General features: G+C 40.0%; 1 protein-coding gene across 2 annotated transcripts in view; it reads left to right on the forward strand.

Moving 5' to 3' along the window:
- The window catches only part of RNF115 (ring finger protein 115), a 73,250-nt gene extending 48,197 nt beyond the window's left edge, over positions 1 to 25,053 (forward strand). For both annotated transcript variants that reach the window (XM_019956672.2, XM_019956673.2), the window contains 5 exons: positions 11,248 to 11,298; positions 12,473 to 12,545; positions 13,470 to 13,563; positions 16,188 to 16,303; positions 16,990 to 25,053. In XM_019956672.2, the coding sequence (XP_019812231.1) occupies positions 11,248 to 11,298; positions 12,473 to 12,545; positions 13,470 to 13,563; positions 16,188 to 16,303; positions 16,990 to 17,121 (466 nt within the window). In that variant the 3' untranslated portion in view covers positions 17,122 to 25,053. The remainder of the gene's footprint in view (positions 1 to 11,247; positions 11,299 to 12,472; positions 12,546 to 13,469; positions 13,564 to 16,187; positions 16,304 to 16,989) is intronic.
- The last annotated feature ends 2,083 nt before the right edge of the window (positions 25,054 to 27,136 follow it).

Here is a 27,136-nt window from a genome sequence, read left to right on the forward strand (position 1 = left end):
ACAAATATTGATTGTATTTTTTCCCTGTGTTTATGCCTCATTATTTTTCTTATCTGTAACACTGACTTATTATCAAAACAGTTACCTAATAGTTATTTTTGTCTTCTTCCTGACTTCAGTAAGAGTGAATTAGTGTTTCTTTATTAAGCATATTTGCTTTTGGTTCCTAATATGTGCACTATCACATTTATTTTATTCCTGATTTTTTATGGGCTTTTAACTGAGGATGGCGAGTGATTTTATCAAATGCTCTTTGCAGTCCTGTGAAGATTGCCCTTATAGTTTTTCTCCTTTAAACAATTAGTGCATTTTATTAACTAATAGATTTTCTAACATTCAGTGAACACTATGAATTCATCAGATTTTAATTAAAAACTACTTTGACAAAGAAGCATTGATCTTTTAATGAATTGTTGGAGTTGATTTCTTCCTAATCTTTTTTAGGATTTTTGCATCAATTCATACGGAAGCTGGTAATTTTCTTGTATAATCTTTATCAGGCTTTGGTATCAGGGTTATTTTAGTTTGGTAGAATAAACTGGGAAATCTTGCTTTGTGTTTATGGTTGAGAATAGTTTAAATCAGGAATTATCTATTTTTTAAAGGTTTGATAAAAGTTACCTGTAATTTTTATCTGAGCCTAGCATCTTTGGGAGACCAGATCTGTTACAACCTTTTCAGTTACTTCTGGGATCAGTGGCTTAGGGTGGCATTTTATTCATTTTTGTATTCCCAGCTTCTAGTTAGTGTCTGTTTTATAGTGAATACTGTATATATTTGTGTTGAATGAATCTTCTGGAGAAAGAAATGGTAACCCACTCCAACATTCTTTCCTGGGAAATCCCATGGACAGAGGAGCCTGGCAGACTCCAGTCTATAAATTCACAAAGTCAGACACCACTGAGCACAAACACACAATACACACACTATATATTTGTGTTGAATGAATGAATAATTGTAATTATGTTTCTAAGAGGTATATGGAACATATGAATTAGTAGTAATAATAGCTAAGAGTTTGTGCCAGATAGTAGTTTGATTTACAATTGCTTTACAATTATTTGTTTAATCTTCATTATAACTCTGGATAAGTTACTATGAATATTCCATTTTACAGTAGAAATTGAGGCACAGAGAGGTTAGGTAAATTGCCTGAAGATATGAAGCCAGTTAAATATTGGAGCCAGGATATGGCAAAAATGATGATATTTGTAGTTGGTGGGATTATGAATGTTTCAAAATACTTAAAGAAATTTTAATAGTGTTTTATAGTCTTCACAATTAGGGGAAAAAAAAAAGAATTAAGCATTTGCCTAACTTTGTCAAAAATTTTCCTTCTAAGGGACGCATATCAGTGTATCAGTAAGTAAAACTTAGGGAGTTTTATGTTCAATTTATTTTTTCTTTCATTCATGTAAGAGTAAATGGAACACATCTTTGGGGCGTATTGCTCTGCCTTCTTAGCAGGTCAACCCAGATTGTTCCACATGATTGTTATTACTTTACAGTAGTTATCATTACAATGTTACCCAGTGTTTTGAAAGTACTATACAATTTCATATTTTATAAGTTTTTTATTGATTAAATTTTGGCTTGGCTTCTTCCTGATAACAGTTTGTCCTGTTGATTTGAGAAGTAGTATAACTTTTTATCCTGCTTATCAAGTTTTCCAGAGAAGGTAATGGCAACCCACTCCGGTACTCTTGCCTGGAAAATCCCATGGACAGAGGAGCCTGGTAGGCTGCAGTCCATGGGGTCACTTAAGAGTTGGACACGACTAAGTGACTTCACTTTCACTTTTCACTTCCATGCATTGGAGAAGGAAATGGCAACCCACTCCAGTGTTCTTGCCTTGAGAATCCCAGGGACGGGGGGGCCTGGTGGGCTGTCATCTATGGGGTCGCACAGAGTTGGACACGACTGAAGCGACTTAGCAGCAGCAGCAGCAGCAGGTTTTCAACCTAAAATATGTTCTCCTAAAGTTAACCCTCGGAGAAGGCAATGGCACCCCACTCCAGTACTCTTGCCTGGAAAATCCCATGGACGGAGGCTCCTGGTGGGCTGCCGTCTATGGGGTCGCACAGAGTCAGACATGACTGAAGCAACTTAGCAGCAGCAGCAGAAGGTAACCCTAGATTATGGGACCATTGTTTACTGACCACTACTCACAACTCAAATTTTGAGAATTGACTTTTTTTGTTATTTAAAAATAGTAGGTTTACTTTGTCTTGTTTTTGGCTTGGATTGGAAAAACAGCATTACCCAGAAATTAGCCACAGTTGTTTCTTGGTACGTAATCATGTAGACCTTTTACATACATATATATGAGATACCTACATCTATAGAGTTGAAAAGAAATCATACTATACCTGTTTTATAATCTCTTTTTTTTAATCTTCATAGATTGAGTATATCTTTCAATGACTATCTGATTGGGCCCCATCTTGAGGTCTCTTAAGTCATGCAGTAAGCATTTATGTATTACTGCCAAGTGCTATTCAGGATGTTGGGCATACATTAGTGAACAAAACAGTAAAAAGAAAAGAAAAAAAAAGATTGCCCTTGTGGAATTTAAATACTAATGGGGGATGACAGACAAGCAAAATAAACCTAATCAATAGAGTGTTAAACAGCAGTAAATGATATAGAAAAAAAAAGGGAGGAGGGAGTTTGGGAGTGTGGGAGAAGTGAAGCTTCAAAAAGTGTAGTCAGCAAAGGCCTTATTGAGAAGATATTTGAATAGACATAAAAGTAGTGAGGGAATGAGCCAGGAATGTGCCAACAAGGAGAGTCTAATGTAAAGAGAGCAGAATGGGTGAGGGAAATAGTAGGAGATGAGGTCACAGAGAACTTGTTGGGGCCGGAGATCAGGAGGTGAGTCTGAGATCATGTAGAGACTGGTAGGCTATTATAAAGGCTTTTATTCTGAGTGCAGTGGAGGTCCAGTAGGAATTTTAGGGTAGAGGAATGACATGGTCTAACTTACACCTTTAAATGATCATTGTAACTGCTGTGTTGATAATAGAATGGCGAGTGATATGTGTGTGTACGAAGGGCACGGGGGCAAAGACAGAAGCAGAGAAACCAGTTAGGGGGCTGTTGCATTAGAGATGCCAGTGGCTTGGATGAGGGTTAGTTTAAAAAAAAAAAAAAGTTGGATTCTAGGTAAAGATTGACAATGGGCATGATAGGATTTGCTGGCAGATTGGGTATGAGGTGTAACAGAACGATTAAGGATGACAAAGATTTTTGTCTGAACAACTAGAAAAATGGAGCCACCATCAGCTAAAATGGGGAATGCTCGAAGGGATAGGTTTGGGGGAGAAGATCTAAGAGTTCACTTTTGGACTTAATAAGTTTGAGGTGCTTACTACACATTCAAGTGATGATGTTGAGTAGGGAGAGGTCTTGGCTGGAGATAAAACCTGGAAGTTGTTGCCTATATATGGTACTTAAATATAAAACTGGATGAAATTGCCAAAAGAGTCAAGATAGAAAATAGAAGAGCTCAGGGAATTGAGCTCAAAGCCCTCCTTGATTAGAAGTTTGGAAGGTAGGAAGAATAAGTAGAGAAGACTGAGAAGGGAGCTAGGAGGAAAACCTAGAGAGAATACAGCTCTGGAGACTAAGTGACTACTCTTGGGTTTAGCATGTATCTTCCCTTCCAGACCCTGTGGATTTATTTCTCTCTTCTGTGCGTTGCTAAAATTAAATACGTAAACCTCTTCCCCCACTCCTTTTAGCTCCTATTACTTTAACAAGAAAGTGTTTGTTTAAAAAAAGTTCAGTGTAAGTACTGTGTATGTATTATTGAAGATAATTTCCTGACATCAGCTCATACACTTACTGGGGTCACCTTGAGCTGCTGAGATGGAACCTGCATCTCACTTCCGGAGAGTGAGCTGCCGATAAAGGCGAAATCAGCAGCTGATCCCCTGAGGTATCCCTGGCAATTCCAAGTATTTATATAGGGTCTGCTTTAGAGCCTCAGGGAACTAGAGTCTTTCTGTCTTTCTCTCAAACTTGATTATTACCACTTACTTATTGGTTAGTTCAAGTATGTGATTAACTGTTCTAGTTAGTCATCCCTCAGTATCTGTTGGAGGGATTGGTTCCAGGACACCCTGCGCCCCCCGGTGGTACCCAACTCTGAGAATTTGCATCTCTGATATAAAACTATTTGCAAACATCCTTCTGTATACTTTAAGTCATCTTTAGGTTACTGTAACACTTAATACAATGCTATGTAAATAGCAACACTTTAAACAATGTAAATGCTATATAAATAGTTGGTGGTGAACTGCAAATTCAAGTTTTGCTTTTTGGAGCTTTCTTGAGTTTCCCCCCTCCCCTCATAGTTTGCAGATGCAGAACCTGTGGGTACAGAAGGCCAACTGTACAGCTCCCCAATTTTCATTACACTTTGCTTTATTGCTCTTAGCAGATAGTGCGTTTTTTACGAATTGAAGGTTTGTGGCAACCCTGTATCCAACAAATCTGTCCGTGCCATTTTTTTCAACTGCATTTGCTCACTTCACGTCTTTGTGTCACATTTTCATAATTCTCATAATATTTTAAACTTTTTCATTATTGTATTTGCTGTGGTGAGCTTTGATCAGTGGTCTTTGGTGTTACTACTAACTTGCTGAAGGTTCAGATGATGGGTAGCATTTTTAAATAATAAAATATTTTAAAATTAAGGTATGTACATTGTTTTAGACATAATGTTATCACACAGTTAGTAGACAACAGTAAAGTGTAAACATAACTTTTATATGCACTGGGAAACCAAAAAATTCATAAGAGTGATTTTATTGCAACATTTGCTTCATTCCAGTGGTCTGGAACCACATCTGTGATATTGCTGAGATATGCCTTTACTAGCAGGCGAGGATATACTAGTCATTTGTTGCTGGGTAAACAGATTATACCAGAATTTAGCAATTTATGATAGAGTTATTGCTCAGTCGTGTCCGACTCTGCAACCCCATGGACTATAAAATCCATAGAATTCTCCAGGCCAGAATACTAGAGTGGGTAGCCTCTCCCTTCTCCAGGGGATCTTCCCAACCCAGGGATCCAACCCAGGTCTTCCGCATTGTGGGTGGATTCTTCATCAGCTGAGCCACAAGGGAAGCCCAAGAATATTGGAGTGGGTAGCCTATCCCTTCTGCAGTGGATCTTCCTGACCCAGGAATCGAACCAGGGTCTCCTGCATTGCAGGGGAATTCTTTACCAACTGAGCTATCAGGGAACTTTTAACAACAGACATTTATCATCTCACAGTTTCTGAGGGACAGGAATTTGGGAGCAAATTAGCTAGGTGTTTTTGGTAAAGTTTTTCATGATGTTGTAATCAAAATGTCTGCAGTGGCAGCAGTAATCTGAATACTTACCTGGGATTGGTAAGATCCACTTCAAGATGGGTGAACTAACATTACTGTTGGCAGGAGGCCTCAATTCCTCACTGTGTAGACGTCTCCATAGGACTCTTTGGTGTCTTCATGACTTGGCAGCTGGCTTCCCCTAGAGTAAGTGATTCAAGAGAGAAGAAGGAAGATGGGAAAACCATAATGCTTTTATATCCTGATCTTAAAAGACAAACACTGTCACTTCAGCTATATTTTATCTGTAAGAAGTGAGTCACCAAGTCTAGCCCACATTCATGAGGAAGAATATTAAAGAATTTGTGTACATGTTTTTATTTACAAAATTAAAAAAAAAATTTTTTTCCTTAATTTTTTGGCCATGCTGCACGGCATGTGGGGGTCTTAGTTTTCTGACCAGGGATCGAATCTGTGCTCCCTGCAGTGCAAGCAGAGTCTTAACCACTGGACTGCCAGAGAAGCCCCGGACATATTTTTTTAAAACTACCACAATTTAACCTTTGGCCAGAAATTTCTCCCATGTGAGAAATATACTCACCTCCTCCCAAGACCCACCAGAAGCCTTGTCCCTTTATAGCATTAACTTGAAATCCAGGTGTCATTTACTTAGGTCTGAGTATGGATGAGCCTCTTTGGATATAGACAGAATTCCTTTTGATGTGGAGATCTAGAAAACAAAGACACAAGTTTTTTACCCCTCACATATACAACATATAGTGATGGGAGAAGCATATAATAAATAGGTATAGAGATTTCTGTTTAGAAAGGGAGAAGATGTAAGGCACACAGAAGTTACTGATTCATAGCAATTTTGATGTTTGTCTGGATAAATGTTGGACGGTCCTTGATTGGGACTTCGTTCTACTTCTGCCCAGGAATGCTTCTCTGTGGCTCTTGTTTCCTCCTTCCTGGCTCTTGATTCCACCCAATGAGTCATTGTTTTCTGTGAAAAGTAGTCCAAATTTGCAGCTCCATAGTTTTCTTAGCGTGCATCTTACCAATAGAATTTTGAGGGCCTAAAAGATCTCTTTTCGTTTTGTACTGCCTCTGTACTTTTCAATTTAAGCTGGTAGTGTTTCTTTTGAAAACTTTGAGTCTCCTGTGAGTATTAGTAAAGTTCATGCCGTTAACAAGAGCTACACTCACAAGTCTTTTTTAGATACTCTTTTTTACCATGAACTTCTGCTGGGATTGCTGAAGGACAATACTTGTTGTGGGTAGAACTGTATACTCTACCAATGTTCAAGTCCTAACTTCCTGACTTAGCTGTGAATATGATCTTATTTGGAAATAAGGTCTTTTATGTGTGTGTGTGCTCAGATGCTTCAGTTATGTCTGACTCTTTGCAACTCTGTGGATTGTAGCCTGCCAGGCTCTTCTGTCCTTGGAATTCTCTAGGCAAGAATACTGGGTTGCCGTGCCCTCCTCCAGGGGAGTCTTTCCAACCCAAGGATCAAACCCACGTCTGTTATGTCTCCTGCATTGACAGGTGGATTCTTTACCACTGAGTCACCAGGGAAGCCCCTGACAGCATCTTGATTTCAGATTTCTGACTCCAAAATTATGAGAGAACAAACTCCTGTTGGTTTTAGCTACCCAGTTTGCGGGAATATGTTATGGCAGCCCCAGAAAACTATTAATAATACGACGTCCACAGTTGTTTAATTGAATAGTTCTCTAGGCACTATCTTTCTGAGGTCTTCACAAAGAATTTTTATAGCCATATTCTTGGCTTCTTTAACTGTTTTCTTCTGGCAAGGCCCATGATTTGATCTTTGCTTGAAAACCATTTCTTTCTTTCTTTTTTTTAAAAGCCATTTCTTAATTTTAGTATCATTTGCCATCTGGAGAGTCTGGGAATTTTCAGAATGATCCAATCTTAACTCCTTTTTAAGTATTCTTCCTTTAATGTATTCCTCTTCTTTTGCATTTTAATGCATCAAGATGAAACCAAAAGGGACCTTCAACATTCCTGTCTGGAAGTCTTATTAGCTAGATTATCATCCGTTCATGAGCCATAACTTCTACTTCCCATATGATGGCAGGCTTTTGCCACTACATAACAAGGATCTCTTTCCCTCCTGTTTTCCTCACTTTCCCTTAAGTACTCACTCTTCCTCAGAAGCCATCATGCGTCTACTATTTCTTCAAGGCTTTTCAAACTTTTACTCACTCTCCTCAAAATCCTTCCAGCTCTGCCCTCTGCTGTATTCCAGAGCTATTCCCACGTTTTAGGTTTTTTTTTTTTTTTTTTTTTACAGCAAGCTTCCCAGGTGGCCCAGTGGTAAGGAATCCACCTGCCAGTGCAAGAGACACAAGAGACATGTTTGACCCCTGGGTCTGGTAGATCCCCTGGAGTAGGAAATGGCAATCCTCTTGCAGTATTCTTGCCTGGAAAACTCCATGAGCAGAGGAGCCTGGCAGGCTACAGTCCATGGGATTTCAAAGAGTCGGACACAACTTAGCATGCGTGCACTCACTTCTGGGTATCAAAATCTGTATTAGGTATCTATTGCTGTATAACAATTACCCCAGAGCTTAGAGGCTTAAACAACAAACATTTATTATCTCATAGGTTCAGTGGGTCAGGAATTTGAAAGCAGCTTAGCTGGGTGGTTCTGGCCCAGGATCTCATGAACTTACAGTCAGTTCATTGGCCATTGCTGTAGTTATCTGAAGAATCAATTGGGGATTACTCAGATTTTGGCAAGTTTGTTCTAAGTATTGCCAGGAAGCCTTAGTTCTTTATCACGTGGGCATTTCCATAGGATTGCTTGATATGGCACTTTCCCAGAGAAAGTAATCCATGAGAGGGTGTGAGGAAGAAGCCACAATGCCTTTTATGACCTATCCTTGGTAAAGGAAATGGCACCTCACTCCAGTATTCTTGCCTGGAAAATCGCATGGATGGAGGAGCCTGGTAGGCTATAGTCCATGGGGTCACAGAGTTGGACACGACTGAGCGACTTCACTTCCACTTTCGGAAGTCACAGTTATCCTACCGTATTCTATTGTTAAGAAGTAAGTCACAACTGTTACTGATATAGCCAGAATCACTGACCAGACTCTGTCTGGAATAGGAAAGCAGAGTAGCTGGAGGACAGGATGAGATTGGAGTAATCAGCTCATAGAGCTAAATGCTCATCTGTTCTAAGAGGAAATCAATAAATCAATAAGTGAATGACTACAACTGATTGATAAAGAGACAAATGAATCATGATAGTACTTAGGAATATGAATATTTAAGAATGCCAGAAGCAACCACAGAAAGTGATTCCTTCCCGGGAGCAGGAACAGGGGGTTGGATAAGACAAGAATCTTTTGCAAGAATCTGTTTAAGTCTTTGTGTCTTATTTGACTCCCTTAACTTTGGTAATGAAATAAATTTAATTTTTAATAATAAAAAAAAGAAGTAAGTCACAGTATGGTATTGGCATGAAAATAGACATCTAAATCAAGGTAACAGAGGGCCAGAAATAAATCTATGCATATATGGTCTATTAGTTTATGACAGAGGAGCCAAGAATATACAGTGGAGAAAGAACAGTCTGTTTAATAAGTGGTGTTGGGAAAACTGGATAGCCACAAGGAAAAGAATGAAATTGGATCAGTGTCTTATACCATACAAAAATTAACTCAAAATGAATTAAAGACTGGTACATATGACCTGAAACTGTAAAATGCCTATAAGAAAACAGGCAGGAAACTCCTTGACATCAGTCTTGGTGATGATTTTTTTGGATGACTCCAAAAGCAGAGGCAACAAAAACAAAAATAAACAGGTGGAACTACCTCAGACTATGAAAAGCTTCTGCATGGCTAAATCAACAGAATGAAAAGGAAAGCAACTGAACTGGAGAAAGTATTTGCAAATGATATATCCAACAGGAGACTAATATCCAAAATAATACAAAGAACTCATGCAACTCAACAACAATAAAAACAAACATTGAATTAAAAAACATGCAGAGGACTTGAATAGACATTTTTCTGAAGAAGACATATAGGTGGCCAACAGGCATGTGAAAAGATGCTCCGCCATCACTAATCATCAGAGAAATACAAATCAAAGCCACAGTGAGCTATCACCTCACACCCGTTAGAATGGCTATAATCAAAAAGATAAGAAATAACAAGTGTTGATGAGGGTGTCAAGAAAAGGGAATGAGCCCCTTCTACAGTATTATTGGGAATGTAAATTGGTATAGCCAATGTGGAAAACAATATGGAGGTTCCTCAAAAAAAAAAAAAAAATAGAACTACCTTCAGATCAGATCAGTCACTCAGTCATGTCCGACTCTTTGCGACCCCGTGATCCAGCAATTCCTCTTCTGGATATTCATCTGAAAAAAACAGAAGCACAAATTTGAATAGATACATGCATCCCATGATCGTTGCAGCATTGTTTACCATAGCCAAGACATAGAAACAACCTAAGGGTCCACTGATGGACGAATGGATAAAGAAATGGTGGTACACATATACAAAGGAATGTTATTCAGCTCTAAAATAGACTGACATCTTGCCATTTGCAACAACATGAATGGACCCTGAGGACATGCTTAGTGAAATAAATCAGAGAGAGAAAGACAAATTCTATATAATCTTTTATGTGGAATCTTAAAAAAAAAAAAGAGAATTCAGTATCCAGGTTCATAGATAAAAGAGAACAGATTGGTGGGTTGCCATAGGCAGGGGTTGGGGGATAAGTAAAATCAGTGAAGGGGGTCAAAAGATACAAATTTCCAGCTATAAAATAAATATTGGGGATATAATGTATAGCACAATGACTGTATTATCAGGGAAATGTAAATGAAACTCACAATGAGATAGATTATAGTTCATTACTGTTAATTATATTACAGTGTTATTTTAATACTGTATTGTATATTTGAAAGTTGCTGAGAGAGTAGATCATAAGAAAGTAAAATTTTATAACTATGTATGGTAATGAATGTGAACTAGTTTTATTATGATCATTTGCGATATATACAAACATCAAATCATGTTGTACCTGAAAAAAAAATACAATGTTATATGTCAGTTGTACATCAAAAAAAAGAAAAGTCAGTAAGTCCAACCTATACCCAAAAGAGGAGTATAAAATAACTTGTGAGTGTCTTAGTTAGCTATCATGGAATTTTTTTTAAAAGGGCTCTTTAGGGCTTCTCTGGTGGCTCAGTGGTAAAGAATCTGCCTGCCGGTGCAGGAGATATGGGTTCAATCCCTGGTTTGGGAAGATCCCTCATGCCATGGAGGAACAAGCCTGTATGTCACAGCTATTGAGCCTGTGCTCTAGAGCCCTGGAGCTGCAACTGCTGAACCCCACATGTCCTAGAGCCTGTGCTGTGCAATAAGAGAAGCCACAAGAATGAAAAACCTCTAGACAGCATCACAACTAGAAAACAGCCCGAGCAGCAAAGACAACCCAGCACAGCCAAATAAAGGGGTGGGTGGGATGCTGTACCTTTAAATAGTATTTTGCACAATGTATATAACACATAAAAATGGAACTACTCTTGTTGCAGGGAGGTGGGTCCAGAATCCCACTGGCCTAGCATCTCTTTAAGCCTCTCATGTTGCTTCCAAGGATCCAGGAATCATAGTTTGAACACTAACCATACAGTCAGAGTCCTTTCCTGCTTAATTCATAAAAATCTATTATTATATAAGGCAGCATAGCTCAGGAAGACAGCCATAATATCAAAGTAACAGTCTACCAGATAGCAGACTGATTTGCTATTGTATACAGTGAAAAGCCATTGCGTTACGGGGAAGGGGTTGGTGATGAGATAGCCATGGATATCTATAGAGTACTTTCATTAGTCTGTTGTCTTACCTAATTTTTTTTCTTCAACAGAGTACTACAACAGATCATTGCAGGATTCATTCCTGGATCCCCATTTTCTTGGTAAGTAACTAATTGCCTTCTGTCTCACTCTCCTGGAGTAGCATAATTTCTAGTACTGTAGTATCTGTGCCATAATGAGAGACAAAAGGAGCTCCACAGGTGAGTGTATAGGTGTGATTGGCAGGCTGTTAAAGACTGCTGTTGTCTGCTGAGCCCAAACTTAATCAGAACTTATTTTTGTATAATTCAGGCTGATGAGGGCCATCCTGGTCCTGCAGGGTGTCTGATTCCATTCATGCTCAGGTCTGAGGGTCGTGCTGAGGTAGGGAGTGAGGTGGTCCCTACGAAGGTTGGTGTCTGATTTGTGAGCTTCTCTTGGAGATTATATGGGAAGACTTTATTCCTTAAGAATTTCTGAAATTGAAAACATTGCTTCACTTCCTTTTCTCAAAGTAAGAAGGTTTTTTCAGAAGAAACAAAAGGCTTAAATTCAGTAACAGAGTGACAGTCACTTACTGTACAGGTTAAAGATGTAATGTCTTCTTGTCTGGACAATTATTTGCCATTTCTTACTCTACCCCAGAAGGCTTCTTTGCTCAGAGGGACCTTGGTCCTTCCACACAGTTACCCTGTTTTCCAGCCTCTAGTTTCTTTAAGCATGTTCCAGCCGGAGTCTGGATATCTGTCATGCAGGGTGGTACACCAACAGCTCCAGAAAGAGGTGCTGCCAAATCCCTTTTGTAACTGCTCTAAGTTGTGATTGAGAGACACTGCTATGGCTGCTTCTCTACTTGAAAGCTGCTCATTGTGTAAGGCCATAGGCTGCCCCTTAGAATGAGGGAACTTTGCTGTCAATTTTGACCACTCAGGAAGGGAAAAATCTCCTTAAAAAGCAGCTCCATCTATGTTTAATTTAAATGGGCACAGAGGAGACAAACTTATAACCAACAGGCAATGAGTCACTCTTTTTGCTCTGGTTTGTCAGGTGGTATTTTAGGTAGCTTCACATTTTATGTTCCATACAGTTAAGCAGAAATTCCTAGAGAATGAGAGACTGCCTCTGGATAATCTGTTTGACCTTGAAATCACTGAGAAATTCTTTGCCGCTTAGTTCTAGAGAACTAGTGACTTGCCAGCTCTGAGAGAGAGCAGGATTCCTCTGCCAACTTTTTCTGTGGTGTAGGGCGGAGCCTGGTCACTCCATCTAATGCTGTCTGTCTCATCTCATGTATAGGAGCGGGATGCTGCACTCCAACCCTGGGGACTATGCCTGGGGTCAGACAGGGCTTGATGCCATTGTAACCCAGGTGAGGAGCTGCCTTTTGAGGGTGTCTGTTCAGTGTGTCTCATGGTTCCACAGGCTTCCTGCTTTCCTTCTGCTACTTTCTGAAATGGCAGTCACTCTGCTTTCCTTAATATTTTGAGCTTGTGGGTTTCTGTTTTACTAAAGAGATAAATGGTTTATGGATTTAGCTCAGCATCCATGTACTTTCTTGGTCCTAGGGACTTTCTAGAAGATAGCTTCAACTCCAAAGGAAAAAACTTCTGTAACAAACAGTATTTTCTGTTTTGGCCTCTTGTTCATTCCTATGAGGATTCTATTGACAAGTACTTCACAAAAAAGAAAGGTCTCCTCACAGGTTGAAGCAGGGATTTCTGCTAGATGGAGCAAAGTAGGGGAAGGAAGCAGAGAAAAAGGTATTCCCATGCCATGTATAATTGCTTCCACTTGTTTATGTTTATTTTAATTTAATTGGTTTTTCATTTCCCTTGTGGATTGCTGAGACTAGAAGGCATGTCATTTATATCCAGGTCTTCTTGTAGGCAGTAATTTACCTATTTCTTGGCTTACCTTATGCTACTTTCCATACTCTCATCTTTTTCTTTCTTTCAGCAAAATGAAGTTTTTGAACTGGTTAAGTATCACTTTCTGTTAAGGTGTAGTTTTATTTGTGACATCACAACCCTTTTGCTGCCTCCAAAGTTGCTTTATGCCCAGAGGTGAGCCTTGCAATGATGGATCTGTCTGTAGGCTTATACTAATGTCACTCTGAAATTGTAAAGCAATTATTCTGGCAGCAGGAAAGGGCAAATGCAAGCCTCTCAGAGCCTTGTGGAAGCAAAAGCAACTAACATTTCTCATGTCTGCACTGTTCTCAGATGGAACAGCACCCTCCTAGGGATAGTTCGATGTCTGCCACTTCTTCTTTGCCTTTTTTTTTTTTTTGTAGCTTTTAGGACAACTGGAAAATACAGGGCCTCCCCCAGCTGACAAGGAAAAGATCACATCTCTTCCAACAGTGACAGTAACTCAGGAACAAGTTGGTAGGTTCATTTTCATATGTGTGTTGTCGTTTTATTATCTCTGTTCAGAATCTGATCCATGTACTATATTAAAAATCTTCCATGAAACTGTAGGACTCCTAAAGTTCCTACCTGTGTGCCAGATATAAAAGGTACCTATCCCTTCATTAGGGTTAGTCACCAGGTAATTCCTGAGCAATTACCATGCTATTTCTCTAGCTGCTATGCAGGAAATAAAGAAATGCAAAGGTATATAAAACTTGATTTCTTGAAGAACTTACTAGAGGAAGCAAAACTCACCAAATGATTAGACATTATTATAAAAAGTACTTGAGCAAATGATCATCTAGGGGAAAAGGAAGAGAAAAAATAGGAGGCTAGGAATTTGTTTCACATCTACCCTATATTTAGGTACATTAGACATAGATATTATTTTATTTATAAGCATGAAAAAAAATTAGTATTGAGGGACATTAGTTTGGACTTGGAGTTTCTTTCCCCATGAATTCTACTTTAGAGAGTCAGAAGATTTTAAAAGACAGGATGGGCCATCTTAGAGACATTATTCTGTTTATGGCAAAGTATGAACCAATGAAGAATGTCAGTATGAACGTGGAGTCTGCATTAGGTATAAGGAGTGTAACCTCATTAGATCTGAAATAGAATCTAATTTGTGGAGTGATGGGAGGTATGTTTGAATCGGAGGTATAATTGGATAGGTATGACTGGATAGGACCTTATTGCAGAGGACCCTGAAACTGGCAGAGGAGTTAGGGCTGGATGTTTTAGGTAGTAGGTAAATTCTGTAGGTCCCTAACTGGAGGAATGAGGGAAGCTGAGTGATCTTTAGGGAAGATTAGTTTGGAGGATAGTATCTAAAATAGATTGGAAGAGGGAAGGAGCAGAAATATTCTTAATGGGCTATTGCAGCATTCTGATGGGGTTCAGGTAATAGCAGTGCTACAAAGGAAAGGGTAGACTCAGATAATTTTTGAAGAAAGGCTTTCATCATTGCATAAGATAAGGAGGGGAAAGGGGGAAAGATGATTCTAAAGTTTTGCAACTCTGTAACTACAGAGGTGGTGCTGACATCATCAGGGAATGGAAGAATTATGAGCAGGCCCTGGTTTGGATAAGGAGGTGATGTGATGTTTTTAATTTTGAATCTGTTGCTTTTGGGGATCCCAAATGAGAATCCAAGAAAAGATGAGCTGGGGATTGCTGTGGAGCTGGTATTAGGGAAAACCAACTGGTAGCAAAGTATAGGATATATTTGGCAGGCCTGGAGTCAGGGTTGTTACCTAAGAGGCTATTGCAGTAAACTAGGCATGAGAAGGAAATGGCAACCCATTCTAGTGTTCTTGCCTAGAGAATTCCATGGCTGGGGGAGCCTGGTGGGCTGCAGTCCATGGGGTCGATCCACTCTAGTGTTCTTGCCTGGAGAATTCCATGGACGGGGGAGCCTGGTGGGCTGCCGTCTTATGGGATTGCACAGAGTCAGACACGACTGGAACGTCTTAGCAGCAGCAGCAGCAGGCATGAGAAGTAAACGCTGAAATTAGGGCAAACATTGTGGGAGTAGAGAGGAGGGAGTGAATCTTTTAAGTGGTATTTTACTCCAAATGCTGTGAATACTGTGGAGCATGTAGCATACATACCCCGGCTGCTGGAGAGAGAGACTGCTGCTGCTGCTGCTGCTAAGTCGCGGCAGTCGTGTCCGACCCTGTGTGACCCCATAGACGGCAGCCCACCAGGCTCCCCCGTCCCTGGGATTCTCCAGGCAAGAACACTGGAGTGGGTTGCCATTTCTTTCTCCAATGCATGAAAGTGAAAAGTGAAAGTGAAGTTGCTCGGTCGTGTCCGACTCTTCGCGACCCCATGGACTGCAGCCTACCAGGCTCCTCCGTCCATGGGATTTTCCAGACAAGAGTACTGGAGTGGGATGCCATTGCCTTCTCCAGAGAGATAGACTAGCTGGTGTTATTAGCCAAACTTGGGAAACTTGGAATTTGCAGCTTGGTAATCCTAGTTCAGTTTGTAGCCATTATCTCTCAGAAGAAGGTTTCCGGTCTCTGGACTTGGAGCCTGATTTACCCTTGGGCCTTGCAGTTCTGTAGCAGCACCTCTTGGTACAGCTTTTAATAAACAACTTGTTAAAAAGGCTTTAGGGTAACCATGATGAAATAGGATGTGTAATGTCGAAAGTAGTAGAGTGAAAGTGGCTTGACGCACTGAATGAGAACTGCTAAGATTGTCAAGATGAGTCCTTTGGTCGTGGTGGACAGATTGCCAGTGTTTCCTAAGTAGAAACTGCCAGGAGGCTTTCACACATTTGAGAAGATGTTTTTCCTGTTTTACTTAACAGATAATCTAAGCCCCAGTTCTTCCAACTCTTTATGTTGAAAAATAGACCTCGTAGAGTTGCTGTCTGGACCTTATTGGAACGGGCCCATTCATCAGTCCTTTTCATATCCTTGGCTGTTACCACCTCTGTCCCCCTTTTGAAGTAAAATTCTGCTGCTTCTCTGCCTCCACCCTAGATGCACTTTGTTTTTTCTTTGTATCCTTTTGGTTGGTAAAGACATTAGGCTAGGTTTTTTTTCCTTCTTTTTGCTTATTTTAAAAGGCATTTCCTCCTCTAACAGATAAGGGCTTAGAGTGTCCAGTATGCAAAGAGGATTACACAGTTGAGGAGGAAGTCCGGCAGTTACCCTGCAACCACTACTTTCACAGCAGTTGTATTGTGCCGTGGTTAGAACTCGTAAGTACAGACAGCTCTCATCTGTGATGGGGCCCCTGTGGCAGTCATGTCTTGGGGGGGGATCAGTAAGGGCATAATTAACAGTTAGTGGAGAGCCAAGCAAATCAGATTTTAGTTTCTGGCTAACTCCTAGTAGCAACATTACTGTGTTTTAGATTATTAATCTGTTCAGAACTTCTCTGACCAGGGGTTAGCAAACTACAGCCTATAGGTCTCTGTGGACTGGCACCTATTTTTGTAAATGAAGTTCCATTGGAACACAGCTATGCTCATTTGTTTACAGATGGTCTATGGCTACTTTTTTGCTCCCTTAGCAGAGTTAAGTAGTTGAAACATTGGCGGTATGGCCTGCAGAGTCTGAAATATTTACTATTTTTTCTTTAACAGAGCAAGTTTGCTGACCCCTTCTCTAGACCATCTCAGGTCATTGTTTCTAGTTAGTTCTGTTTGATAGTATGTGTTAGCTATTGTTAAGTTGCTGCCTTGAATTCTTTGTCAGTTCTGTTAAAAGTTCTATTTGGGAGATGTCCTGGGGTTACACTTGAAGCCCAGCGGGTACTCTGTGAGAATGCATGCCCTTTTTGTTTATCTACCTGCTAACTGTCAGGGTTTCTTAAGTGTTTAGTTAGTTCTTCCAGCTTCTCAGGTCAGGCATGTTCACGTGGACTTATATCTTTCTGTTTCAGCATGACGCATGTCCTGTATGTAGGAAGAGCTTAAATGGTGAGGACTCTACTCAGCAAACACAGAGATCCGGGGCTTCTGCAAGCAACAGATTTAGCAGTGACAGCCAGCTACATGACCGATGGACTTTCTGAAACTAAAGACCACGTCTGAGCCAGGGCTATGGTAGACCTCCTATCACAGCTATTAATTGTATCAATGCAAAAAAAATAGTAGGTGGATTTAGGAATCACTTAAGAAACCCCAACTTATAATATTAATTCACTGAGTGTTTTTCTTCTCTAAATTTAAAGTTAGTGTCTACAGATGGAATTATATCTAGAACCAAATGCCTCTTATTCCTGAATTCAGAGTGATAAAATTTTGTAAGTGTGAAACTTAATTATGTGGGTTTCCCTTGCCAGAATAGAATTGGTTAATTATGTGGGTTTCCCCTGCCAGAATAGAATTGGTTCCTTAAAGTCTACCTAGGGTCATGCTGTCTGTTATGTTACCTTGTGACAGTTGTTTTCACCTCTTTCTTCAACCTCCACCATCGTTAGTGTACTTTATAGTAAATACAGTGGAACCAGAGCCGTAAAGTCCTGCTGATAAAGTGCTTCTGTTTTAATTGTACAGAAACATCTACTCTTGGCCACGTTAGCCATGGAGTGAGGTCATATTAAATCAGGAATCTGAGACTAATGATTTTTTTTTTCTTAAATCTTTAGAGAGCAAATCAAAACAAAGTTACAGTGGGAAGGCCTCTGATTGTACTCTTTGGTTTTCTCATTTTTATTTTTAAAGACTACTTCGTAAGATGCAGCTTCTGCAGAAACCAACATGACAAATGACATATCTTAAGAGTCTTATGTTGGTAGGAATCTGATTCTGGTTCCTTTTTGGGAATAAGTTGGGCAGGATAAAGGCACAAAAGAGAGATGTTTGAAATCTCTGGTTCTAAGGTTTTTTAGTGAGTCTCAGCTCATTGTTTATCCTGGGGACCTTAAAGTAATTTCCTTCACAGAAATAGGATTATTTTATTACTGCTTTTACAGCTGATTCATGTTTTTTTTATAATTCATTGGTCTTCAGGAATTGAGACTTTATGTTGTTTCATTTTAATTTTTAAAGTTCATTTATCATCTCTGAAACCTTTTTGTTTGCTTCGTTCTGGCTATACTTGGAGTCGTATTGATTTTTGTGATGATGCTGAAACAGCTTGGCCTAGGAGAGATAGGCCTTCTTTTTTCAGCCTGTGTCCCATGTACATGCAGATGCTCTTTGGTGCATTTAAGTGTTTGAATAAACGGAGAAGCTTAAGAATGTTGTTGGAACTTCAAAGTCTTAAAAATAAATGATGGGAACATGTAACCACAGTTGGTGCACCAAAAATGGGGACAAGAGGGGCACCATTGGTGTGGTCTAATCAGCCCTTAATGGTTGGAATGATCAAAACAAGAAGATGAGTCTTTGGTGAGTCTCTTTCTTGGCTAGGAGTCTGTCACACACTGGTTTTGGGCATGAGGGGTGGGGTTAGAGATATCTTTGTAATTTAGTAGAGGATAGAGGAATAGGGGAGGGAAGAGAGAAAGTGGGAGAATTTAATGCTGAATTAATAGCTTGCCTCTAAAAGTTGTGACCATAAGATATGATTCAGGTTTGCCCCAGAGAGAATGAGATGTTTTCTCATAAGCTTCTTATGTTATACCTCTGTAGAGAGAGTGTTTTTGGAGAATGTGAACTGTTTACTGTGGTTATTGAAATGTAACCCAGAGATATACATTGGCTTTGAATGGGGAGAGATGATGAGTCTGAGGGGACATAAGAGGTATATTGTGAACGGCCATTGAGATGGGCTCAACTGAAGTTGGAATATGTTATGGTTTTCAAGTAAAACAATATTGACAGTATCAGCTGTCTCAAAAAATGATGTTAGCCTGGAAGTTTTGTTATTATCTGGATATGCCAGGACAGAAATGGTAGGGACCTAACAGAAGCAGAAGACATTAAGAAGAGGTGGCAAGAATACACAGAACTGTACAAAAAAGATGTTCACGACCCAGATAATCACAAAGGTGTGATTACTCACATTCACCTAGAGCTGGACATCCTGGAATGTGAAGTCAGGTGGGCCTTAGAAAGCATCACTACGAAAAAAGCTAGTGGAGGTGATGGAATTCCAGTTGAGCTATTTCAAACCCTAAAAGATGATGCTGTGAAAGTGCTGCACTCAATATGCCAGCAAATTTGGAAAACTCAGCAGTGGCCACAGGACTGAAAAAGGTCGGTTTTCATTCCAATCCCAAAGAAAGGTAATGGCAAAGAATGCTCAAACTACCACACAATTGCACTCATCTCACACGCTAGTAAAGTAATGCTCAAAATTCTCCAAGCCAGGCTTCAGCAATACGTGAACCGTGAACTTCCAGGTGTTCAAGCTGGATTTAGAAAAGGCAGAGGAACCAGAGATCAAATTGCCAACATCCACTAGATCACTGAAAAAGCAAGAAAGTTCCAAAAAAACATCTATTTCTGTTTTATTGACTATGCCAAAGCCTTTGACTGTGTGGATCACAATAAACTGTGGAAAATTCTGAAAGAGATGGGAATACCAGACCACCTGAGCTGCCTCTTGAGAAATCTGTATGCGGGTCAAGAAGCAACAGTTAGAACTGGACATGGAAAAACAGACTGGTTCCAAATAGGAAAAGGAGTACGTCAAGGCTGTATAGTGTCACCCTGCTTATTTAACTTCTATGCAGAGTGCATCATGAGAAACTCTGGGCTGGATGAAGCACAAGCTGGAATCAGGATCGTGGAGAAATATCAATAACCTCAGATATGCAGATGACACCACTCTTACGGCAGAAAGTGAAGAGGAACTAAAAAACCTCTTGATGAAAGTGAAAGAAGAGTGAAAAAGTTGGCTTAAAGCTCAACAATCAGAAAACTAAGATCATGGCATTCAGTCCCATCACTTCATGGGGAATAGATGGGGAAACAGTGGAAACAGTGGCTGACTTTATTTTTCTGGGCTCCAGAATCACTGTTAGATGGTGATTGCAGCCATGAAATTAAAAGATGCTTGCTCCTTGGAAAGAAAGTTATGACCAACCTTGACAGCATATTCAAAAGCAGAGACATTACTTTGCCAACAAAGGTCCATCTAGTCAAGGCTATGGTTTTTCCAGTAGTCATGTATGGATGTGAGAGTTGGACTGTGAAGAAAGCTGAGCACAGAAGAATTGATGCTTTTGAACTGTGGTGTTGGAGAAGACTCTTGAGAGTCCCTTGGACTGCAAGGAGATCCAACCAGTCCATCCTAAAGGAGATCAGTCCTGGGTGTTCATTGGAGGGACTGATGTTGAAGCTGAAACTCTAGTACTTTGGCCACCTGATGCGGAGAGCTGACTCATTTGAAAAGACCCTGGTGCTGGGAAAGATTGAGGGCAAAAGGAGAAGGGGATGACAGAGGATGAGATGGTTGGATGGCATCACTGACACAGTGGACATGGGTTTGGGTGGACTCCGGGAGTTGGTGATGGACAGGGAGGCCTGGCATGCTGTGGTTCATGGGGTCGCAAAGAGTTGGACACAACTGAGTGACTGAACTGAAGTGAACTGATGCCAGGACAGGAAGGTGTATTTTTACTTACAACTAGAGAACTAAAATGATGCCAGTTAAATGATGATGCTGTTAAGGTGCTGCACTCATTATGGCAGCAGGTTTGGAAAACTCAGCAGTGGCCACAGGACTGGAAAAGGTCAGTTTTCATTCCAATCCCAAAGAAAGGCAATGCCAAAGAATGTTCAAACTACTGCACAATCAAATATTCAAAGTACCGCAAATTGCACTCACCTCACACGTTAGCAAAGTAATGCTCAAAATTCTCCAAGCCAGACTTCAACAGTACGTGAACCATGAACTTCCAGGTGTTCAAGCTGGATTTAGAAAAGGCAGAGGAGCCAGAGATCAAGTTGCCAACATCATTTGGATCACAGAAAAAGCAAGAGATTTCCAGAAAAACATCTACTTCTGTTTTATTGACAATGCCAAAGCCTTTGACAGTGTGGATCACAACAAACTGTAGAAAATTCTTCAAGAGATGGGAATAACAGACCACCTTACCTGCCTCCTAAGAAATCTGTATGCAAGTAAAGAAGCAACAGTTAGAACCAGACATGGCACAACAGACTGGTTCCAAATCGGCAAAGGAATACTTCAAGGCTGTATATTGTCACCCTGCTTATTTAACTTCTATGCAGAGTGCATCATGAGAAACTCTGGGCTGGATGAAGCACAAGCTGGAATCAAGATTGCTGGGAGAAATATCAGTAGCCTCAGATATGCAGATGACACCACCCTTATGGCAGAAATTTAAGAAGAACTAAAGAGCCTTTTGATGAAAGTGAAAGAGGAGAGTGAAAAAGGTGGCTTAAAACTCAGTATTCAGAAAACTAAGATCATGATATCCAGTCCCATCACTTCGTGGCAAATAGATGGGGAAACAATGGAAACAGTGAGAGACTTTATTTTCTTAGGCTCCAAAATCTCTGCAGATGGTGACTGCAGCCATGAAATTAAAAGTTGCTTGCTCCTTGGAAGAAAAGCTATCACCAACCTAGACTGCATATTAAAAAGCAGAGACATTACTTTGTCAACAAAGATCTGTCTTGTCAGAGCTATGGTTTTTCCAGTAGTCATGTATGGATGTGAGAGTTGGACTATAAAGAAAGCTGAGTGAAGAATTGATGCTTTTGAACTGTTGTGTTGGAGAAGACTCTTGAGAGTCCCTTGGACTGCAAGGAGATCCAATTAGTCCTCAAGGAAATCAGTCCTGAATATTCATTGGAAGGGCTGATGCTGAAGCTGCAATACTTTGGCCACCTGATGCAAAGAACTGACTCATTGGAAAAGACCTGATTCTGGGAAAAATTGAAGGCAGGAGGAGAAGGGGACGACAGAGGATGAGATGGTTGGATGGCACCACCAACTCGATGGACATGAGTTTGGGCAAGCTCCAGGAGTTGGTGATGGACAGGGGAGCCTGGCATGCTGCAGTGCATGGGATCATAAAGAGTCAGACATGACTGAGCGATTGAACTAATCTAAACTAGACAACCAGAAAGACTCTTGAGTGGCTTTACAAAGGTATGCAAACAAAGTGCTGGATAAGGATTTAACTTTTCAATATAAGAATAGCAGAGAGCATCAATCTTAACCTATCTGAAATTTCCTTCACTTTTTAAAAATTCTTTTAGATAAAGGAGATAAATCTTTTTGCTGTTTCCAAGACCCCTCCTACTTAATGAATCTGTAGTGTTTCTTCAAAGAATAGGAAATATCTCAGACTTCCAGGTTAATTTAGGTAAGGAGTGTTTTAGGGTTATGCTAGTAAAGTAATGCTCACAATTCTCCAAGCCAGGCTTCAGCAATAACATGAACCGCAAACTTCCTGATGTTCAAGCTGGTTTTAGAAAAGGCAGAGGAACCAGAGATCAAATTGCCAACATCCACTGGATCATGGAAGAAGCAAGAGAGTTCCAGAAAAACATCTATTTCTGGTTTATTGACTATGCCAAAACCTTTGACTGTGTGGATCACAATAAACTGTAGAAAATTCTGAAAGAGATGGGAATACCAGACCACCTGATCTGCCTCTTGAGAAATCTGTATGCAGGTCAGGAAGCAACAGTTAGAACTGGACATGGAACAACAGACTGGTTCCAGATAGGAAAAGGAGTACGTCAAGGCTGTATAGTGTCACCCTGCTTATTTAACTTTTATGCAGAGTACATCATGAGAAACGCTGGGCTAGAAGAAGCACAAGCTGGAATCAAGATTGCCTTGAGAAATACCAATAACCTCAGATATGCAGATGACACCACCCTTATGGCAGAAAGTGAAGAGGAACTCAAAAGCCTCTTGATGAAAGTGAAAGTGAAAATCCATTTAATACTGTCACTTAAATAGATTTTTGAGTGTGTGCATTGGAATAAAGATGATAAATTTTGCATGACAAAAAAAAAAAAAAAAAGAAAGTGAAAGAGGAGAGTGAAAAAGTTGGCTTAAAGCTCAATATTCAGAAAACGAAGATCATGGCATCTGGTCCCATCACTTCATGGGAAATAGATGGGGAAACAGTGGAAACAGTGTCAGACTTTATTTTTCTGGGCTCCAAAATCACTGCAGATGGTGACTGCAGCCATGAAATTAAAAGACGCTTACTCCTTGGAAGGAAAGTTATGACCAACCTAGATAGCATGTTCAAAAACAGAGACATTACTTTGCTAACAAGGGTTCGTCTAGTCAAGGCTATGGTTTTTCCAGTGGTCGTGTATGGATGTGAGAGTTGGACTGTGAAGAAGGCTGAGTGCTGAAGAATTGATGCTTTTGAACTGTGGTGTTGGAGAAGACTCTTGAGAGTCCCTTGGACTGCAAGGAGATCCAACCAGTCCACCCTAAAGGAGACCAGTCCTGGGTGTTCATTGGAAGGAATGATGCTAAAGCTGAAACTCCAGTACTTTGGCCACCTCGTGTGAAGAGTTGACTCATTGGAAAAGACTCTGATGCTGGGAGGGATTGGGGGCAGGAGGAGAAGGGGACGACAGAGGATGAGATGGCTGGATGGCATCACTGACTTGATGGATGTGAGTCTGAGTGAACTCCGGGAATTGGTGATGGACAGGGAGGCCTGGCGTGGTGCGATTCATGGGGTTGCAAAGAGTCAGACAAGACTGAGCGACTGAACTGAACTGAACTGAGAGAAGCTGAACCATAAGGTTGTGTGTACATGTATATAGAGATTTATTATAAAGAAGTGGGCCACATGATTATGGATCCAAACACAGTTTGATACAGTGCCCAAAGCAGAAGTCTCCATAACCCAGACTTTTCAGGTGTTCATTCCTTTACAGCCTGAAGGTTTACAGACTCAGGAAACTGGAGCCTTACTAGGAGTCAGCCTTACTAGGAGAGACGATTCAGCTTTCACTCATTATCAAAGCAAGTAGAAGAAAGTTGCAATTTCAAATCTTAGTCATTAGACTTGAGGCCTTTACGTTTGTACTAAATGGCCTACCCTTTGAGTTCCATGCAGAGATAAGCAGATTTTTTTCTCATTCATAAAATGTCTTTTTCTTCTTAATCTTTTTTCATTATAATTTGAAATAAGGGAAATAATTTTGTTCGCACATAATTAGGAGAGACTTCCTAGAGATTGGTAGACGTGAAAGTTGAGAGGTTATGTAGGTCAGCTCCATGCTGGCCTCCGAGTGATTATTGCTTCTCGGGTAGTTTCCAGATGAATTAGAACTAGGCAGTTGGGTGGGCAGGGCAAAGTGATGAACATTTAGCTGTTATCTTCAACAGAGAGAAGGACTAATCCTGGTATTCACAATTAATTTTCCCTCAAAATTCCTCTTATTGCCAGTTCTCTGAAGAGTTGGGAAACCTGGAGAGTCCAAATAGCTTCCTTAGTTGTGAACATTTGCTACATAACAAATGAGCAAATACTTGTTAAGTGTTTTCCTTAAGCAGTACTCTGTCTGGTCCGATAGTTACTTCTCAAGTTGGAAGATTTGGTGAGAAGAATTTGTTTCCCCCCCAAGTCTCACTTGGATTAAATAATTATTAGAAAAATTCCTTGTTTATGTCTTTATATTGAACATTTGTGTGTGTGTGTCCATAGGCACATGCATATATGCACATTTCACTCTGGAGGAAGAAGGGATTTGGTGGGCACTGAAATAGATAAAGTGAGCAGGGGTACAGCAGAGGGCTGGAGCCTCATAGTCTGATTCCCTCATGGTACCTGCCTTAGGCCCATGTGTCTCTATACTTCTATATTTTGGGGCACTGTTGGCTTGGGCAGGCATCCTGTTATGTGGTATGTGGCAAAGGGTTTTACTAGAGCTAAAAGTCCGGTTATCATTTTTGAAGGTTGAGAATAAATGGCTTTGAGGAAAGGGTGTTCATTATCTGTTTTTCCTGTATTATAATTAGGTGAACTCTAACACATTTGTCTTGTTTTTAAAATTTCTTTCTTGATAAATGATTGATGACAAATTGACTTCTCACATGACCTTCTGTGTGCTTCAGTTTCATTCTTCTTGGTGTCCAAGTGCTGTTTCTCAAGGAATACAGGTTTATCAGAACTTAACAAAAACTAATCAGGAGGGGATCATAGTGTGTCTGTTTTAAACGATAACAAAACAGCCTCTGGGGTTTGGAGAAGTGAGAGACACCACCTCAGAGTTGATTTTTAGAGCTGATCTAGGAAGGCCACTGACATCTGTGAAGGAAGACAGATTTAGGAAAAGGAGCGGGGCTGATGAATAGATATTTGATTGTTAGGGGAAATCCCGTTGGTCTCTGTGGTAGAGAAGTAGGAAGATAAAGGTGCAGTTTGCAGAAATTTACCAGTGGAGATTGGGGAGTTTGAGGGTACTAGCAGGAGAGAGTACTCTTACTATAAGTTTCCAGAATGAATCTAGCATAAGTTCTGATGTAGGGAGTTGGGGGAAGGATTTGGTGGGGTATACCAGGGGTTCTAAACCCCTGGGCCATGGACCAGTACTGGTCTGTGGCCTGTTAGGAACTGTGCCACACAACAGGAGGTGAGTGTCAGGCGAACAAGTGAAGCTTTCTCTGTATTTACAATCAGTCCCCCTCACATAACCATCTGAGCTCCGCCTCCTGTCAGATCAGTGGAGGCATAATAAATTGTACTGCTCTTGAGTCATCCTGAAACCATCTCCCCAGCCTTATCTGTAGAAAAATTATCTTCCATGAAACTAGTCCCTTGTGCCAAAAAGGTTGGGGAACACTGAGGTAAACATATCACAGGTGTCCATCCTATTGGGGGCGGGGAATTGTAGATTGCAGTAATGTCAGCATCCCAGCAGGCTGTGCCATGGGTTTTAAAATAGAATGTATAGAATACAAAGTGTACAACCAGAGATCTTTTCCAGGATCAAGAGAGGATTAAAACGTCTTATCCAGTGGACACTATTGAGGTTTTGATGTCTTATATACCTGCCAGATAAGTGGAATTACAGGCATTCAAGTTTCAAATTTTTTACATATAAACTTTGTGTTTTGCCGAATTACACTTAAGGTGTTCCCAGAAGTGAAGTCTATATGCTACCTTTCCTCTTTCACCTGAAACACTTAATATCTATAAATCATGAAATGTAAGCTTATGATTCTTTTTCTAATAAGATGTATCATTTTTGAGGTCCAAAAATTATTAGATTCCCTCCCAACAAGATTATAATTGTAGTTTTAGTATCTTGCTGGAACACACAGCAAAAAGCTGCTATGCTTTTAGTAATGCTTTTAAATCAATTTGTCTTTATTAGTCACACAAGAATCTACATCCAGTTGAAGAGAAGTATTACTTATTTGTAAGATATATTAGAGATAATACTTATACAGATTTCTTATGTAACTGCATGGCCTTACAGAGGTTCAAATTCCTTGGATTATGAATCACTCATATAGATTGAAGTTTAGATGTGTGTCCAGAAGAGTACTTATTCATGCATGGAAATTTATAGGCTTATTTGAAATCAGTGGAATTAATACACTTTGAAAGTCAAGACATAAGTGTTTCAAATTTCTGTTTAACTGTCTTGAAATAAGCCGAATAAATAAATTCTTTAGAAGTGGGACCCCTGACTTACTGTTGGGTTTATTTATTCTGCTTAGTTCAAGTCAGAGTTAGTAGTCTAATGCTCTTGAATGTCTTGATAAACTTGGCCAGTAATCATGTGTCCTTTCTGCAGACTTTTTTTTTAATGTAGGCTATAATTAGCACAGCACAATGGATAAAAACTTTTTCTATAGTTGGATATGGCTTCTTTGTGAGACTTCCAGCAATTGTATAATATGGAGTAGTTTCAGAAGAGTCTTTGAATAGTAAAAAAATAAAAGACATCTCCACTCATGTAAACTTAAAATACAGTAAAAAGAACAGCACTAGTACATAAAACAGGTCAATAAAGATTAAAGTGAGTGTACTATAGTGGAGAAAGTTTTGGAGACTTTAGTCAGAATTCCAATGGTTCTGGGTTTAAAATCCAGAATCTCATTTGATTCTCAGAGGAATCCTATGGAAACAGAAGATAAAGTAGGAAATATGCCATATTACAGATAAGTAGATA

Source organism: Bos indicus, chromosome 3, assembly GCF_029378745.1.
Source record: "Bos indicus isolate NIAB-ARS_2022 breed Sahiwal x Tharparkar chromosome 3, NIAB-ARS_B.indTharparkar_mat_pri_1.0, whole genome shotgun sequence".
NCBI classification, from domain to species: domain Eukaryota; kingdom Metazoa; phylum Chordata; class Mammalia; order Artiodactyla; family Bovidae; genus Bos; species Bos indicus.